This window comes from Gadus macrocephalus, chromosome 17 (genome assembly GCF_031168955.1).
Source record: "Gadus macrocephalus chromosome 17, ASM3116895v1".
NCBI classification, from domain to species: domain Eukaryota; kingdom Metazoa; phylum Chordata; class Actinopteri; order Gadiformes; family Gadidae; genus Gadus; species Gadus macrocephalus.
The window spans coordinates 3637664-3655615 of NC_082398.1; the positions used below are offsets into that span (position 1 = coordinate 3637664).

Genomic DNA, 17952 nt, shown 5'->3' on the forward strand with positions numbered 1-17952 from the left:
ATCCAAAGTATCGCATCTACCTTTTAAAGATCAAAAAAATTATGCACGCTATAATTCCCAGTCAGTTCAATGCAAATTTACTTTGACCTAATCATTGAATTTTTAAATGTACGAATTCGTTTTTAAAATGACTACGTATTACGGGAGCTCTTTTTCTACAATTTATTGTAAAATAAAAAAAGGTCTTTATTACAGTCTCTTTTGGATCTCAATGCTCCGGTTAGGATGATGATGACGCGGAACCTAAAGCTGACGGTCGGTTTCCAGCCCGGGCGGAATAGTCGAGCACCGGGTGTAGCCGAGCTAACATTAGCATAGTTAGATCTAGCTAGCATGTAGGTTGTACCATTGCGCACTGTTCTGTGTGTTTGTCTTAGGAAATTCGTGTTCAACGCGATTCCTTCCGACCCGAGGCGTCGCGGTGCATGTCGGCGGACGCCTTATGACAGTTGTCCTCCAAGTGGTCGATTTGATCCGTGCAGTGTTCGCCGATGAGCTAGCTAGCCTATGGGTGTCAAAGTTAGCCGTGCCTTCACCGGGTGCCTGGTTGCCTGAGCTCGAATTACGGACACGTCAAGGTAAACAGCGCTGGGCCTGAGCTCACATTACGGACACGTCAAGGTAAACAGCGCTGGGCCAGGAGGAGGGAGGCTAGCCAGGGAAGCTAGCAATGGATTTGAAACGTCGGATAACTTTTACAAATCTCTAGCGATAGCGGGTGTTTAATCGGCACTTGTTAACTTTGGCTGATGTTGAAGTAAAGGTCATTCGTGTGTTTTCTACCACGACTGCTTGCGTTGACACATCGTTACAATCAATAGCGACTTCATTCAAGTATAAGGCTACATCGTCTCTGTAATGGATGACACACTGTTTAAAGTCCACTCGGTCTTTATTAAAGATGTTGTGGTCTAGTATGAGAGAAACCAATAACCATGTATTACGAGTAACTAACGAGCATCGATGTGTACGTTTTAACCATATTTGAGAGAACAGAAGCACTTGGTTAATACTTCAACTCCATTTGTGTTACAGGGACAGTACTGGTAAATGCATTATATAGTATACTAATCAATACCGATCCTTACCCTTTTGACTCGTCTTAAGTGCACTGGTCGATAATGGGCCGTCAAAAGCCTCCTGTCATGTTCATGTCTCCTGTGTCAAATGGCCCTATTACTCGGAACCTGTTACCTCCTCATATGTAAAATGTGTTTCTTTATCAAAGGTTCCCCAACCTGTCTTTATAATACCTGGGGGCAGTGATGTCGGAACCGAAGCCCCCAACTCCCACTCCAGCCGGCGACACATACAAAGGCTGGGTGTTCAAATGGACCAATTATATCAAAGGTTATCAGCGGCGGTGGTTCGTTCTGAGCAATGGACTGTTGTCATATTACAGGTGAGCAACAGCTGTAGCTCACACCTTTTCAGCATTTCATCTTTTTTTTTTTTTGATTTTGTGAGTTTGACCCAAGGTACACATTTGACGAGTTGGGACGGGGGACTATATCGCTAACCCTCTTGAGGTCAACGGTATTTAACGGTTCCTTTACGGCGACCCAGGACCCAGGCCGAAATGGGGCACACGTGCCGGGGCACCATCAACCTGGCGACGGCCTCCATCGCGGTGGACGACGCCTGCAACTTTGTCATCTCCAACGGCGGCACGCAGACCTACCACCTGAAGGCCAGCTGCGAGGTGGAGCGCCAGCGGTGGATCACAGCCCTGGAGCTGGCCAAAGCCAAGGCGGCCCGCATGCAGGCTGAGTCAGGTAGGGAAGGCCTTGTTGTCCCTCAGAGAGCGACGTGTACACGCACGCAGGTCGAGGCTGCGAGGGAAAGGCCTTGTCCTACACACAAACACACTTTCACCTATACAAACACGTTCACACACACACACACACACACACACACTGCGTTCACTTACGCCAAACCTGTTTGTCTATAAATATTCAACGTCTGACTCGCATGCACTAGTCAGCTGAGGCGGACCATAACACTCGTGTAACCTCGTTATGCGATGACTCACCTAAAAGGGAAACGGGGCCTTTCTCTAAACGTCTGAAGCAAGCAAAATTGGAGGAACCCTAACGACCAAAGGCGCCCTAACGTGGCCCCGCCACGGCCGGACGTCGTGGTCCTCTTCCTCATTTCCTCTTCCGATCGCCCGCACTCCCGCAGACGACTCCGGCGACGACTTCTCCCTGTCCTGCCCCCCCGCGCCCCACGGGCAGAGCGCCGCCGCCGCGTCGCAGAACTCCGAGGTGCAGTCCACGCTGCGCACCCTGGCCAGCAAGGTGGAGGATCTGAGCACGTGCAATGACCTCATCTCCAAGCACGGCTCCGCCCTCCAGAGGTTCCTTTCAGATCTCTCTCTGTGTGTGTGTGTGTGTGTGTGTGTGTGTGTGTGTGTGTGTGTGTGTGTGTGTGTGTGTGTGTTCGGTTTGTGTGTGTGTGTGTTCGGTTTGTGTGTGTTCGGTTTGTGTGTGTTCGGTTTGTGTCTCTGTGTGTGTGTTCGGTTTGTGTCTCTGTGCGTATGTGGAGATGCATCATATATACATAGCGGGGACCATAGGACGTCCCTAATGAGACTCGTACATTTGTCTTCAGATCTTTGTCGGAGCTGGACAGCCTACGTCTCACTGGAGAGGCCGGCGACAAGATTCGACAGGTCACTGAGAGAGCCACGCTGTTTCGCATTACCTCCAACGCCATGATTAATGTGAGTGCACGACCCCCCCCCCGCCATCCCCATCTATATATAGGTCAGCAGTTTTCTCAAGTGGCTGGCCTCTCTTCCAAGACTGCATTTTAAACTACTGCCGTAGGATTTGGGTATCGGGTCACACACAGGGCAGGTTGGGTTTAAAGGCGTGCTCAGCACAATCAGGCTCTGCTGACTTCAGACCTGCGACGCAGCGTGTTCTCTGTAGCCCTCGCTTTGTTTCTCAAATCCAAGTGGACGTAGCCCTTTTTTATTTTTCTCTGCCCAAATCAATTTGGTCCTTCAAGAAAACCTTGTTTCGTTATCTGGAAATTCACCTTTGAATGTCCTCCGTTTATCCCAAGGTAAGACGATAAAGAGATAAGTCAACAGCGATAAACGGCGTGTATGCGCAGCATTAGCTATCCTTGCTACACCTGTACATATTGTTTTGGTTCTCTGGACGCAAAAAGACAAAAAACGTGGACTGAATGCTCACCGCACACACAGACGTCACATTTACATTTAGGGCATTTAGCAGATGCTTTTATCCAAAGCGACTTACAATAAGTACATCTGGTGGTGGTGAGTTAGGTCCCCCCCTTCTGTAAGCGTCTTTGGGTCATTGAAAAGCGCTATATAAATATAATGAATTCTTCTTATTATTATTACATTTTTCAGAAGAAGGAGAAACAATGTATTTCGCTCTCGGTAAAGTAAGGATGTTCATAGAACCAAGTGCCAAGCACTAACGATTACTGGGTTAACCCATTCCCCGTACACAACAAAGAAAGCTAGGATAAGACGCTAAGCACTATTTTTTAAGTGCCAGGACGTACAAAAAACTTCTAAGAGGTGTGGGTGGGTTAGGGGGAGGGGGGGAGGCAGAGTCTGCAGAGTCGAGGTGAACTCCGGACACGTGGCTAACGGTTGTGATTGGTGGGCGCAGGCGTGCCGGGACTTCCTGGCGCTGTCGCAGGCCCACAGCAAGCGGTGGCAGAAGGCCCTCCAGGCGGAGCGCGACCAGCGGATCCGCCTGGAGGAGACCCTGGAGCAGCTGGCCAAGCAGCACAACAACCTCGAGCGGGCCTTCCGCGGGAACTCGCAGTCCAACGCCACGCTGGACAGCAAGGGTAGGCCCGCCCTCACCGGTCGGCCCTGACCATGGCTCTTGTCTCTCGCGCTCGCTCCCGGTCGGTCGTGCTTCCTTTCTCTGTCGCTGGTATCCCGCTCTCTTGTCTCTCGCTCTGTCTCGCCCTTTGCCTCTGTCTCTCCTTTATCTTGCTCTCTGTCTCGCCCTCAGCCTCTATCTCTTTTTTTTATCTCGCCTTGCTCTCTCTGTCTCTAGCGCTCTCGTTTTCTTTCGCTCTGTCTCGTGTCTCTCGCTCTCTTGCGTCTCTCGCTCCCTTGTCTCTCACTCCCTTTTTCTCTTGCTCTTTTGCGTCTCGCTCTCTTGCGTCTCTGGCTCTCTTGTCTCTCACTCCCTTTTCTCTCGCTCTCTTGCGTCTCTCGCTCTCTCGTCTCACTCCCTTTTCTCTCGCTCTCTTGCGTCTCTCGCTCTCTCGTCTCACTCCCTTTTCTCTCGCTCTCTTGCGTCTCTCGCTCTCTCGTCTCTCACTCCCTTATCTCTCGCTCTCCTGCGTCTCTCGCTCTCGTCTCTCACTCCCTTTTCTCTCGCTCTCTTGTCTCGCTCTCTGTCTCGCCCTCTCTGTATCTTTGTTCCTCGCTCTCTCTCTGGTGCTATCTTGCTCTCTGTCTCTTGCTCTTTGCTGTCTTGTCGCTCGCTCTGTCTCTCTCACACAGTTTCTGTCGCATTCTCTCCTGCTCCGATCTGTCTTGCATTGATATGTTATGTGTCCACACAACGAAATGAAATGGAAGCAATACAAAGTCAACATTCATCAGAGAGGTTTTATTTGCCCCGTGCAAACATTGTTAATTGTATGTGTAAACATGTGAATGTTGTTACACAGAGTCTGCGTCTTGTCAAGCGAGACGGACCCTCCCGCTCATGTAAATCGCTCTCCAGATAGGGCTCAAGGCAACAGGCAGGGTGATTGAATCAGGCCATAATGGCCTTGATTTTGGTGGGCCTGCAGGCCTTCCGACCATTCAGTTGTTATCAGCTGAGCTGGAGGCCCGCCTCCCATCAGCAGTCAAGCTCGGTGCGTCCGCTCGAGTCTCTGTTTGCTTTGGCTACAGACGTGATTATAGCTGTCTCTCTGCCTGCTCTCGCCATTTTGAACACATTCTAGAAAGTGGTCATGGTCAGATCAATAGATATGCTCCCTCTAATTTAAAAGACTTCAAATGACAACTTCATTAGTTTTAATAATAATTGCTCGACACTTAACTGCTTTCTGATTAGACAAAAGAAACGGCAATGTGAACAGCGAGGCCACGTCTGGGAATTTAATCCTCTGATCTGGATTCAGCTTCTTTACTCCTTGAAGTCGAGGGCATCGGTCACCAGATGTATATCCACCCAGTGAGCGCACGAGACAAGCACCGACATATTGAACTCCTCCATAGACCTGAGGCGACCTCGTTCATCTCCACCTCCTTCAAGTCCTCCTCCTTCATCTTCTACTCCTTTCTCCTCCTCCTCCTTATTCTACTCCTTTCTCCTCCATCTTCATCATCTCCTCCTCCTCATTCTTCTCCTCCTCCTCCTCCCCCCCCAGGTTCGGCGGGGCCCGGGAAGGGCGAGGCGAGCGACGACGACGACGACAACGAGTTCTTCGACGCCATGGAGGAGGCCCCGGAGTTCATCACCGTTCCCGCCGACCCCCAGTTCCACAAGTCAGTGTAGACCCCCTCTCGCCCCCCTCACCCCCACGCCCCGCCCACCTCGAGACGTGTTTAGACGCACGTTGACGCCACCCCCTCTGAGACGGGTTTAGATGCAAGCGGTCGCTCGGCCAGCCGCCAAAGTGAAAGATCTAAAGGAGATCTTAAGCCCGCTCACAATGCCAGGGTTTAGGCAAGACGTTCAGTCACACGTTTAGGTGTTTATTTCCTGGAGAGGCCGTTTCCTCCTCGTGTTTTCACGGTGGCCTAGATTCTGATCACAAGTATATCCTCGGATGACCTCGTCTTCGCTATTCGTGGGCCTGATGTGTACCGTTTGTTCTAAATTGAGTATAAACCCCAAAACGTGTTGTTGTTTTGTTATTTCCCCTGAAGACGCTCTAGCAGTAACGTCAGCGGCTTCAACAGTGAAATGGGTTCAGACGACCAGTCGGTAGGTAACACCCTCCCTCCCTCCCCCCCCTCCCACCCTTCCCACCCTGATTCTATGGCCTCTCACCGGCTGCGTGGGTCACACTAAAACCCTGCCCTCTGATTGGTCCACAGCTCAACGAGGAGCCCCTCTCGGCCAACCAGGACTCGCCGTCGCTGGACCTGGTTCCGGTGAAGAAGAGGCGCAGCCGCATCCCGGATAAACCCAACTACTCCCTGAACCTCTGGAGCATCATGAAGAACTGCATCGGCAAGGAGCTGTCCAAGATCCCCATGCCGGTCAGTCAGTCAGTCAGTCCCCCCCCCCCCCCCGTGTGGCGCTCTTTGAGTTAACGATGGGTGTGTCTGAAGGCAGAGATGAATGACGCATCCGCGTTCGCCCCTGTTGTTCTACTTCTGGGAGAAGTTGTGTGTTGTGGTCCGATGAGGGTTGTGTGGTAATCATTTGCTAATGGCCTGCAATTAAGGACCGCACCCGTATGCGCAATATTTCTAGCAAGCAAGTTTTTTTCCTATTGTAATCTGTTAACTGCGACGTACATGTACAGTTGTTCATCCTTCCATTTATTTTCTTAATTTTGCTGCTGTGATGATTGCACTGCGTTTCTACCAATCTTAACTCTCCCGTCTTCTCTGTCCTTGTCTTCTGTTCTGTCTCCATCGCTCCCTGTCTCCTGTCTCTATCCGTCTCTCGATCTGTCTCTCTTCCGTCTCTTCTCTCTCCTATCCGTCTCTCCCCTCCCCTCTCTCTCCCGCCCCCCTCTCTCTCTCTCGCCCCCCCCTCTCTCTCTCGCCCCCCCCTCTCTCTCTCGCCCCCCCCTCTCTCTCTCGCCCCCCCCTCTCTCTCTCGCCCCCCCCTCTCTCTCTCGCCCCCCCCCTCTCTCTCTCGCCCCCCCCTCTCTCTCTCGCCCCCCCCTCTCTCTCTCGCCCCCCCCTCTCTCTAGCCCCTCTCTCTCTCACCCCTCTCTCACCCCTCTCTCTCTCGCCTCTCTCGCCTCCCTCTCGCCCCTCTCTCTCGCCTCCCTCTCTCCTCTCTCTCTCTCGCCTCCCTCTCGCCCCTCTTTCTCTCGCCTCCCTCTCGCCTCTCTCTCTCTCGCCTCCCTCTCGCCCCTCTCTCTCTCGCCTCCCTCTCGCCCCTCTCTCTCGCCTCCCTCTCTCCCCTCTCTCGTCCTCTCCTCCACTCCCTCCCTCCCTCCCTCCCTCCCTCCCTCCCTCCCTCCCTCCCTCACCCACCCACCCACCCTGTCCTCTCTCCGTCCCTCAGGTGAACTTCAACGAGCCCATCTCCATGCTGCAGCGGCTCTCCGAGGACCTGGAGTACCACGAGCTGCTGGACAAGGGCGCCAAGTGCGGCAGCGCCCTGGAGCAGCTGTGCTACGTGGCGGCCTTCTCCGTCTCCTCCTACTCCACCACGGTGCACCGCACGGGCAAGCCCTTCAACCCCCTGCTGGAGGAGACCTACGAGCTGGACCGCGGCCGGGAGAGTGGCTACCGCTCCCTCTGCGAGCAGGTGGGGGCGAGAGGGGAGAGGGGGGTTAAGCTTGTCTGTGAAAGTCGGTTCATGGAGTGCCGATTCACCGTTTGGTTACACGGTAGATTCATCTCGAGGGCGTCCTTGGTCTTTTTTGCAATGTTTGCACACGCGGCTTTTTCGTTTACCTGAAAGTGTTCGTATTGGTAGGCCCCTATTGTTTAAAAGATGCTGAAATCCTGGACGGTTTCGCGGAATTTGGTACTAAAAATGGCATTAACTGTCAAACTTTGAATGCGGTAGAATTCTAACTCTTCTTAAAAACAAAGATTCAACCTTAACGCCTATATTCAGAGCAGGGCAATTCAGACTTATGTACAGGACTATGATGAGTCAGGAGATATCTTTTTTTGCCAATTCTCTCAACATACTATTGGTTTAATCCGTAAAAATATGTGGGCTTACCACTTAAAGTCTAAAGACCATGGGAAGATCAAGGAGAAGCATCGTGTTGGCCAGAGCAGGCCTCCTCAAATGCCTGTACATGTCCCATTGTGAACATTCATATGGAAATACACCTTAGCAGCAGCAGGGGGCAGTGTACACCAATACAGTAGCAGCGTTGGAGGCAGTGGCGGCTGGTGATCAAAAATGTTGGTGGGGCACAGTAATAGACAGGGGGTTTGGGGTTCCCCCCCCCCCCCCCCCCCATAAAAAAATTGAATTTAATAGATTTGATTTCCTGTATTCTGGTGCATTTTGGGGATGGCCACTACCCTGCATATACAGACCTACTTCATGGCCATTCCACCAGCCATTGCTATTTGACCCATTGTTGTTATTCTGATATTGAGACAATTCATGATCACTGTCCTATAGCGTCCATTTTTTGTGAGTCTCACTCTCAATGTCTACTTCAAATGCAGTTAGAAATATGGGACAGTTGCTTCCTTTTATTTATAGGCCGAAAGACTAAATTAATATGTAACTTACTTGCTCCTTTTAAGTATAACATTGCTTGGGGAGTCCAATTCCGCCACTGAACAGGGTGGAAAGTGCTTACAACTCTCTGCTAGTTAGCGATCTATCTATCCTCTACATGTAGTTGTGTTGCGTGAATGCTGCTGAGGGAGGTAGCCTATTTGATTGATTCGCTGAACTGTCCAATCATGTGGTGATAACAAAAAAGAAAAGCGATACCATTGGCCCGGGGCGCACACTGGTGTGACCCGATGGCGAATTTTCTTGCGCCAATGAAAAGCTGTCTCTGCTTGATAGACAGGTAAAAGTTAGCGAGCTTACATTGACTTCAACGTGGCCGGCGCTCCTGACTTGGAGGAGGGCTTTATTTCAAATGACCAATAACTAGCCTAGCCCAGATCATTGACGTTCAGACGCATTTAAATGGTTGCTGGCAGTGACAAGCATGTCACACAATTAACCGAGGATAAACGCTATGTATTTTTGTTGATTTGTTTTGTATTGATAATAGTTGATCAATAGTTGGCAGATATAGTCAAGTGAATATTTCACGGGGGGGCGGCCTCTAATGACCCACTGCCACTGGTTAGAGGGCAGTGCACGCAAAGCTGACATGGTTGCCATAGCACGCGAGGAGATGGCAGGAACAAATGTCCCGTTGCAGGTGTGATGAGAAATGGGTTTCTCTTTAGTGTGTGTGGGGGGGGGGGGGGGTGGAGGAGTTCTTTTTTTTTTGCGGTAATCTGGCCCATGGTGTCTGTTGGCACCTTGAGATGTGGCGGAACAGGGTACAAAGCCAGGGCTTTTGGAAGAATGCCTTCTGTCTCCAGTGAATTCTCAGAAAGGAGCTCTCTGCTGCCAGCCCGTCACACTTTAACGGACGGCACGTAGACAAAGAAAACACTGCGCGACCCGACCTCTGGCGAAACCGCCCAGTGGGGGAACTGGTATTGTGAGATGTCGGCAAGGTGGGATGAGCTGTGTGCGTGCGTGTGTGTGTGCGTGTGCGTTATTTGCAGGTTATTTTTTCGCCTTAAGCTTATCTCGATCAACGAGCGCGACTCGTCTTCCTTATGTATTTGTGCCTTCTCTGTGTTGCCGTGGTGATTGGTTGTTGATGTCGCTGCGGTCTGTCGTTGTCGCCCAGGTGAGCCACCACCCGCCGGCGGCCGCGCACCACGTGATCTCTAGCCGGGGCTGGACGCTGCGGCAGGAGATCACCGTGGCCAGCAAGTTCAGGGGCAAATACATCTCCATCATGCCCCTAGGTAAACGCACCCATTGTGTGTGTGTGTGTGTGTGTGTGTGTGTCACTTTATTGGATCATGTGCACTATGACATCTCCATGGTTGCTTCAAATAGCCCAGGCGTGGTCGTGCCTACCGTGTGCTCTCTGTGAACAGCGCCCCCTCAAACTAATGAGTGTGTCCCCACCAGGAACCATCCACGCCATCTTTGAGAAGGGCGACAATCACTACACCTGGAAGAAGGTCACCACCACGGTTCACAACATCATCGTGGGCAAGCTGTGGATCGACCAGGTGGGCACACGCATTAGACAGACAGACAGACAGACAGACAGACAGACAGACAGACAGACAGACAGACAGACAGACAGACAGACAGACAGACAGACAGACAGACAGACAGACAGACACAAACAATTACACAGTCTGACCCACCCCTCCCTTCTTCGCTGAGACATGGCAGAGAGCCAGACTTGATGAACTCACACACTCACAGACACTCTTACACAATCACACACTCTTACACAATCACACAATTACACACACATAAGCCGCGTTTAAATGGACGCATCTGATCCGCATAGATTTCTATGCGGAATAGTAAATGATCATATATACGCCTCATTCGGAATACAATTATCTGTTCGGCATAGAATTCTATGCCGAATAGAAGAGGTGGTGTAGTCCGTTTTAATCTACATGTATACACTTATTCCGAATAGATTGGGGTTTAGCTGCAGTAGTTCGCAATTTGTCCACTGAGCTCCGTCTGTACTTTTATGCACACCGAACTTGACCGCTGTCAAGGAAAGTGGATTTATTGCCTGATTCACGTCTTTGTTACCACTCCGTAAGTAGTCAGGTAAGCGTGTCCGGTTACTTAGCGACAGGCAATTTGTGTTTATTAATGACGTGTTCGCGTATCGTAGTGTCCGCGCGCGTCCGAGATAACTGTAAATGAGTAGGCTACTACTAGTACTTTTGCAGGCTGAACGTTAAAATACTTCTTAACTTAGAGAGATGGGAACTGAAGTAGTTCGCAATTGGACCTTCGAGGAGACAAATGTCCGCTTGGAGGTGGGGGTAAATGTAAAGATCGGACAAGAAATTGACTTTTTGCTGTCCTCCTCGTTCTTAATTGAAGGAGCAGGCAGAGAAAAGCTCTCTCCTGCTGTGCTTTCATTCAAATCCAATTCACAATGCCAAATGCCTAATTGTCCATTATGTTGCCGCCGGTCCAGAGATGTGTCAGGTGTGCGCGAGAGACATAACGGACACTTTTGTTACTGTCATGTATACAGTACATTCGGATCACATTTTAGGAACAGATCTATGCCGCATAGAGATCTATGCGGATCAGATGTGCCATGTAAACGCGGCTATTGTTACACAGAGAGAGACGAGACACAGTCTGACCCGCTCCTCCCCAATGAGTCGCTGAGACATGGCGGGGCGCTAGACAGGACTTGGATGCAAAAGTGAAAGTAGGATTGATGGTCTGATCTCTCTCTCTCCCTGTCCATCTCTCCAATCTTTCTGCCTCTCTCTCTCACCCTCTCTCCCTCTGTCTCTCTGTGTATATCTCCCTCTGTCCATCTCTCTCCCTCTGTCTCTCTCCCTCTGTCTCTCTCTGCCTCTGTCTCTCTCCCTCTGTCTCTCTCCCTCTGTCTCTCTCCCTCTGTCTCTGTCTCTGTCTCCCTGTCTCTCTCCCTCTGTCTCTCTCCCTCTGTCTCTGTCTCTGTCTGTCTCCCTGTCTCTCTCCCTCTGTCTCTCTGTCTCTCTCTCCCTCTGCCTCTCACCCTCTGTCTCTCTGTCTCTGTCCCTCTGTCTCTCTCCCTCTGTCTCTCTCCCTCTGTCTCTCACCCTCTCTCTCCCTCTGTCTCTCTCCCTCTGTCTCTCTCCCTCTGTCTCTCTGTCTCTGTCTCTCTGTCTCTGTCTCTGTCTCTCTCCCTCTGTCTCTCTGTCTCTGTGTCCCTCTCTCTCCCTCTGTCCCTCACCCTCTGTCTCTCTCCCTCTGTCTCTCTCCCTCTGTCCCTCTGTCCCTCTCTCTCTCTCTCTCTCTGTCTCTCTCTCTCTCTCTCTCTCTCTGTCTCTCTCTCTGTCTCTGTCTCTGTCTCTGTCTGTCTCCCTCTGTCTCTCTCCCCCTGTCCCTCTCTCTCTCTCTCTCTGTCTCTCTGTGTCTCTGTCTGTCTCTGTCTGTCTCTGTCTGTCTCCCTCTGTCTCTCTCCCTCTGTCCATCCCTCCACTCTGTCTGTCTCTCTCCAGTCGGGGGAGATCGACGTGGTGAACCACACCACCGGCGACCGATGCCACCTGAAGTTCGCCCCCTACAGCTACTTCTCCAGAGACGTGGCGAGGAAGGTGCGTTTCACTTTGTCTTCTTCACAGGCTTCCTCAATCTTGCCTCTTTACAGTAATGTTCGCGTGCTGTCGTCGACATGCCAACGCATTATTATTGTGTTCCGACTTCTGCGTTCCACTGCCCCCGGGGCGTGCCAGTCAAATATTTAGTGCAGACAGTGATCTGTCTGTGAAACTGGCGGGGAAACCATGTGGGTTAGACCAGCTCGGCTGGCCTGGTTTGGAGAATGGAATGGGAAGTACTATTCTTGTAAACAATCTGAGAGGTACGGGATGGACGTCCTTTTATGTTAGTTGTAGAAAATATCGTTATCAGGGTGTCATTTTATTCTTAACATTCTTAAAATCCCTATCGATCAGCATTGAGTAGAGATCATCCAGGATATTTTAAAGTACGAGCTTGTTGAAGATACTAAAAATGGTATGACGCCTCTGTTTGGCTTTGTGGCCCTGCGATGTTCCTTGTCTGTATGCATAAACTAGACTTCTTCCAGAAGCTTCTTTTCAACAAATAGCTATTTATTTATTTCAAGTCAGACAGAGTGTTCTTACTTCTTGCCCCATAATACCACGTGTTTTCCAAGAAACAAGTCGGACGGGATTTTCTTTTTTTTCTTTCTTTTTTTTTATAAGGAATTGATTCCAACCGAGGCAATACATGCGTATAACATAATATTGATTTAATTATAATAACTATTTTTAGTACGGTACGCGACACTCGTCCCTGTTGACTTTGGTGAGGCAAGAAGATGAAATGTAACAGTGGACCTGGTCTCTTACATTAACATTCAGGCAATTTGGCAGATGCTGTTATCCAATGGTTCATACCCACATTCACACACCGACGGCGGAGTCAACCACGCACGGCGACACCCAGCCGGGCGGGAGCAGTCAGGGGTTGGGAGTCTTGCTCAGGGACACCTCGACACGCTGGGCCTCGAACTACGATCCATCCGCTTATAAATCAACCCGCTCTACCTGAAGGCTCAGTTATGCTTCCGCTTCGACGCAACGCAATGACCATGCATACGCTTCGACGCAGTCGGGATCTTTTTTTGGTTCTGCGTCGGGTTTTAGTGAGCGGGCCAATCACAGATCTTGCGGCCTCGACGCTTCTGTTGCGACAATTAAACAATAAAATAAAGTTTAGATTTAAACTGCATTACCTTATTATTTTAGTGAGGGCAAAAATAACTACATATAACCTATCTTTTGTTACGCGTTTCTGGATTTTTTTTAAAATATATATCTGAATATCGGATTTCTAAATCACCAGATATTTGTATCGGCATCGGCCTTAAAAATCCTTTATCGGTCGGGCTCTAACCTTTAAGCCCACTCCTCTCCCTCTCCCCCCCCCCCCCCCCCCCCCCCTCCCCCAGGTGACCGGGCTGGTGACGGACAAGGACGGCAAGGCCCACTACGTGCTGTCGGGCACCTGGGACGAGAAGATGGAGTTCTCCCGCGTCATGCAGAGCAGCCGCGGCAGCAGCAGCGGCGCCGGGGAGAACGGCGCCGCCGAGGCCAGACAGAAGACCGTCTACCAGACGCTGAAGGCCCGCGAGATCTGGCACAAGAACCCCCTGCCGTGAGTGTGCACCTTAATGTGCTCGTGCACTTTATTTTTGGTTAATTGCCGCTTCGAGACACTTCCGAGTGCCTGCGGTGATATATATTACTGCAGGTATATGTTTTTATTGACGTGTTCGAAGTGCCACTTGGAACCCTTGGAGACGGAAACGGTGTACCACGGAATGGTACACTTGGTGACACCGTCTTAGTTTTTTAACGGAGCGTCATCCGTCTGTGTGAGCCAATGAGCAGCGAGCGTCATCCGTCTGTGTGAGCCAATGAGCAGCGAGCCAGAGGTGATGATGGGTTTGCTAAAAAGAAAACGCGTGGTAGGTCGCTGAACTTTGACCTTTAACCTTCATTTAAGAGGCGTGGGCTTGGGCGGGAGTAAACCTCTAGCTGGGGTTAAGCTGTGGACCGGAGTTCCATATACATCTCATCTCTCTCTACCTAATCCCCCCCCCCCCGCGTCATTCTGATTGTGTGTTGTGTGGAGTTAAATGTATTCATTTATAACTTACTGAATTTATTTTAAGAATAATGTTTAACAATATTTGTATTTTAAATATAGTTCAATAATACTTATTTGCATTCCACACACACACACACACACACACACACACACACACACACACACACACACACACACACACACACACACACACACACACACACACACACACACACACACACACACACACACACACACACACACACAGGATTTTTTTCATACCGGTGTATTGGATTACACAACGTTCGGAACTAGGGATTGTTATCCGATGACCGTTTGACCGATGGTTGACCGTATCAACGTTAACCGATCAATCTTGGGTTAGGGTTAGCGGCGTCTCTTCGGAGCTGTCATTTTCTTAAATGAGCCGCGGCAATGTTTCCAATGAGCTCCTAACGCTGCCCTCTTCCGATTGGCCCCTGGTGAATCCCGGGCCAGGGTCTCAACGAGGTCCGCGCCCTCTCAGACCATTGTGGGCGTTCGAGCCCGCGCTCTACACACGGTCAACCTGCAGATTCACATACGGGTCGTGCCGCGGTTAGAGCCACTGCCTCTCACTGTGTGTGTGTGTGTGTGTGTGTGTGTGTGTGTGTGTGTGTGTGTGTGTGTGTGTGTGTGTGTGTGTGTGTGTGTGTGTGTGTGTGTGTGTGTGTGTGTGTGTGTGTGTGTGTGTGTGTGTGTGTGTGTGTGTGTGTGTGTGTGTGTGAGATAAGCAGAGTTACGAAATAGCAGCCGGCTGGCACGGCTCGAAATGGCTGCTATTTGAAATGGCATATTTTAATCTGATCGGTTAACCGGTTTCAATCGGTGGTCAGTCAAGAATATTTTATATTTTCGCCATCGGAACGCTGCGCGACGCTGTTTCAGATGGGACCCTTTTCAATGTTGCGCTTCTAAACACGAATGGTACGACTTAGGGCTGAACGATTTGGGGAAATAATTGAACGGCAATTATTTTGACCAATATTGCGAATGCGATTTAATTTAATTTATTGAGTTCCTTATGATGTGTATTATTCACAAAAAAATAAATAAATCATTCTTTAGGATGACCAACACAACATTTGAAGCAGTCAACATAAAAACTGCTCTTTCCTTTAGGCCAGGCTGATGTGTTGAGATTAATTGATATTATAAACTTCTTTATTTAACTATTGATTAAAATAGTTAAATTAAAAATAAATTAATCGTACTGAATTCCAGTCAGTAACATACAAACCATAAAGCCTATGGAAGCCTCGAGACTCGGGACGGATTTGTCAACGTGCTGCGGCATCACTTACTTGATGTTGTTTTGATTGACGATCGGCGGGTTGTAGTGGGTGCCTTCCTGAATGAATGAACGAACATGTGTGTGTGTTGCAAGCGCATGTGATTTCAAAGTAACAAACAAACAAACTCAAAGCCAATGCATGCATCCAAAACTATCTGTTCAAAACCAATTACAGAGTCGCTTTTTCGCGTCAAATAACTTTATTTTATTTTAAAAACTTGGGAATTAATACGGCGCGTATAAGTCTACACTGACTTGTGGAACTGGGGGTCGGCGGGAACGGTGCTGAACTCCAGGGCCTCCATGGCGTCGAAGAACTCGGCGTCGTCGCTCGCCACGCCCTTCATGGGCCCCGCCGAACCTGGGGGGGGGGGGGGGGGGGGGAGGAGGAGGAGGAGGAGGAGGAGGAGAAAGGAGTAGAAGATGAAGGAGGAGGAGAGTAAGGGGGAGCAGGAGGAGAGTAAGGAGGATGAGAGTGAGGAGGAGGAGAATGAGGAGGACGAGGAAGAGATGAAGGAGTAGAAGATGAAGGAGGAAGAGAATAAAGAGGAGGAGGAGAAAGGAGTAGATGGAGGAGAAAGGAGTACAAGATGAAGGAGGAGGAGGAGGAGGAAGAGATGGAGTAGAAGATGAAGGAGGTGAATAAAGAGGAGGAGAAAGGAGTCGAAGATGAAGGAGGAGGAGATGAACGAGGTCGCCTCAGGTCTATGGAGGAGTTCAATATGTCGGTGCTTGTCTCGTGCGCTCACTGGATGGATATACATCTGGTGACCGATGCCCTCCACTTCAAGGAGTAAAGAATCTGAATCCAGATCAGAGGATTAAATTCCCAGACGCTGTTCACATTGCTGTTTCTTTTGTCTAATCAGAAACTAGAAATTGCTCCCCTTTCATGCAGAACATCTTTCGTATGCATGTTTGGTTGTGTTTTATTATGTTAACTATTTCTATTGTTATTCTTTCAAGTTTAAGGTGGCCTCTTTGTCATCAAATACATTTCAGAGATTTTTGAATGAAGATACTTTCTGTTTGCTGCTAACAAAAGCACACCCATACCTAGCAGTGAAGTGTCAAACAATTATTATTACAAATAATGAAGTAGTCATTTGAAGTCATTTAAAGTAGTGGGAGCATATGTTTTAGCACCGGAACCGTTTAAAAAGTACAGAGTAAGCACTGGTATCGGATAAAACCCAAACGAGGAAGAGATGAAGGAGTAGAAGATGAAGGAGGAAGAGAATAAAGAGGAGGAGGAGAAAGGAGTAGATGGAGGAGAAAGGAGTACAAGATGAAGGAGGAGGAGGAGGAGGAGGAAGAGATGGAGTAGAAGATGAAGGAGGTGAATAAAGAGGAGGAGAAAGGAGTCGAAGATGAAGGAGGAGGAGATGAACGAGGTCGCCTCAGGTCTATGGAGGAGTTCAATATGTCGGTGCTTGTCTCGTGCGCTCACTGGATGGATATACATCTGGTGACAGATGCCCTCCACTTAGAGGAGTAAAGAATCTGAATCCAGATCAGAGGATTAAATTCCCAGACGCTGTTCACATTGCTGTTTCTTTTGTCTAATCAGAAACTAGAAATTGCTCCCCTTTCATGCAGAACATCTTTCGTATGCATGTTTGGTTGTGTTTTATTATGTTCAAGTTTAAGGTGGCCTCTTTGTCATCAAATACATTTCAGAGATTTTTGAATGAAGATACTTTCTGTTTGCTGCTAACAAAAGCGCACCCATACCTAGCAGTGAAGTGTCAAACAATTATTATTACAAATAATGAAGTAGTCATTTGAAGTCATTTAAAGTAGTGGGAGCATATGTTTTAGCACCGGAACCGTTTAAAAAGTACAGAGTAAGCACTGGTATCGGATAAAACCCAAACGATACCCAACCCCCCCCCCCCCCCCCCCCCCCCCCCCACTACAGCTACATTTTAAATACATTGCACAAACAAAAAAGGCCTTTTTAACTTTACCTTTATTTTCTTTTTTAACACATTGCACTTTCGAAAATGCTCTTTTAACTTTGCCTTACTGTAAATAAAAATTGCATATGTTTTCTATTAATTGATTTTATTGTATGACAATGTTTATATGTGGAGCACTTTGAGTCTGGCTTGTGCATGAAAAGTGCTATATATCAATAAAGTCGCCTCCTTGCCTTACAGGGAGCGGGCGGAGACCATGTACTTCTTCACGGAGCTGGCTCTGACGCTGAACGAGGCGGAGGAGGGCGTGGCCCCGACGGACAGCCGGCAGCGGCCCGACCAGCGGCTGATGGAGGCGGGCCGCTGGGACGAGGCCAACGCCGAGAAGCAGCGGCTGGAGGAGAAGCAGCGCAGCGTGCGCCGCGAGCGGGAGCGCGAGGCCGCCAGCCTGCGCACCTCCAGCCAATCGGAGGAGGGTACTGGTGAGAGACCCCGCCTTTTTAATTTTTTTTCTTAAAGTGGCGGTCCCTAGCAGGGCTGCTCGGCTATGGAAGAAATTATAATCACGATTATTTTGGTGAAAATTGAAATCACGATTGTTTTTGAGGTTGAAAACATGCAGCGTTTATTCAGCATTTCTCTCCAAAACAACACTCTGTACCTG

General features: G+C 49.4%; 1 protein-coding gene across 3 annotated transcripts; it reads left to right on the forward strand.

The window, feature by feature from the left end:
* The first annotated feature begins 259 nt into the window (after window positions 1-259).
* Window positions 260-17945, forward strand: LOC132475548 (oxysterol-binding protein 1-like). 3 transcript variants are annotated; one of them, XM_060076731.1, is made up of 15 exons: window positions 260-621; window positions 1229-1402; window positions 1567-1775; window positions 2185-2359; window positions 2614-2725; window positions 3657-3840; window positions 5392-5509; window positions 5894-5951; window positions 6065-6229; window positions 7215-7460; window positions 9550-9670; window positions 9840-9943; window positions 11915-12010; window positions 13393-13598; window positions 17529-17944. In XM_060076731.1, exons 2-15 carry the CDS (start codon window positions 1266-1268, stop codon window positions 17803-17805), a joined length of 2208 nt encoding a protein of 735 aa, XP_059932714.1. In that variant the 5' UTR covers window positions 260-621; window positions 1229-1265; the 3' UTR covers window positions 17806-17944. The 3 variants fall into 3 exon arrangements, with proteins under 3 accessions (XP_059932714.1, XP_059932716.1, XP_059932717.1); XM_060076733.1 differs by having other exon boundaries at window positions 260-578; XM_060076734.1 differs by lacking the exon at window positions 260-621 and adding an exon at window positions 631-1046 and having other exon boundaries at window positions 17529-17945.
* The last annotated feature ends 7 nt before the right edge of the window (window positions 17946-17952 follow it).

Excerpts from the sequence above, each read along its gene's own strand:
- LOC132475548 (XM_060076731.1), top strand. The coding sequence starts at position 1,266 with ATGTCGGAACCGAAGCCCCCAACTCCCACTCCAGCCGGCGACACATAC. Across the intron at positions 5,952-6,064 it reads TGGGTTCAGACGACCAGTCG|CTCAACGAGGAGCCCCTCTC; the intron begins GTAGGTAACACC and ends ATTGGTCCACAG. Across the intron at positions 13,599-17,528 it reads TGGCACAAGAACCCCCTGCC|GGAGCGGGCGGAGACCATGT; the intron begins GTGAGTGTGCAC and ends CTTGCCTTACAG.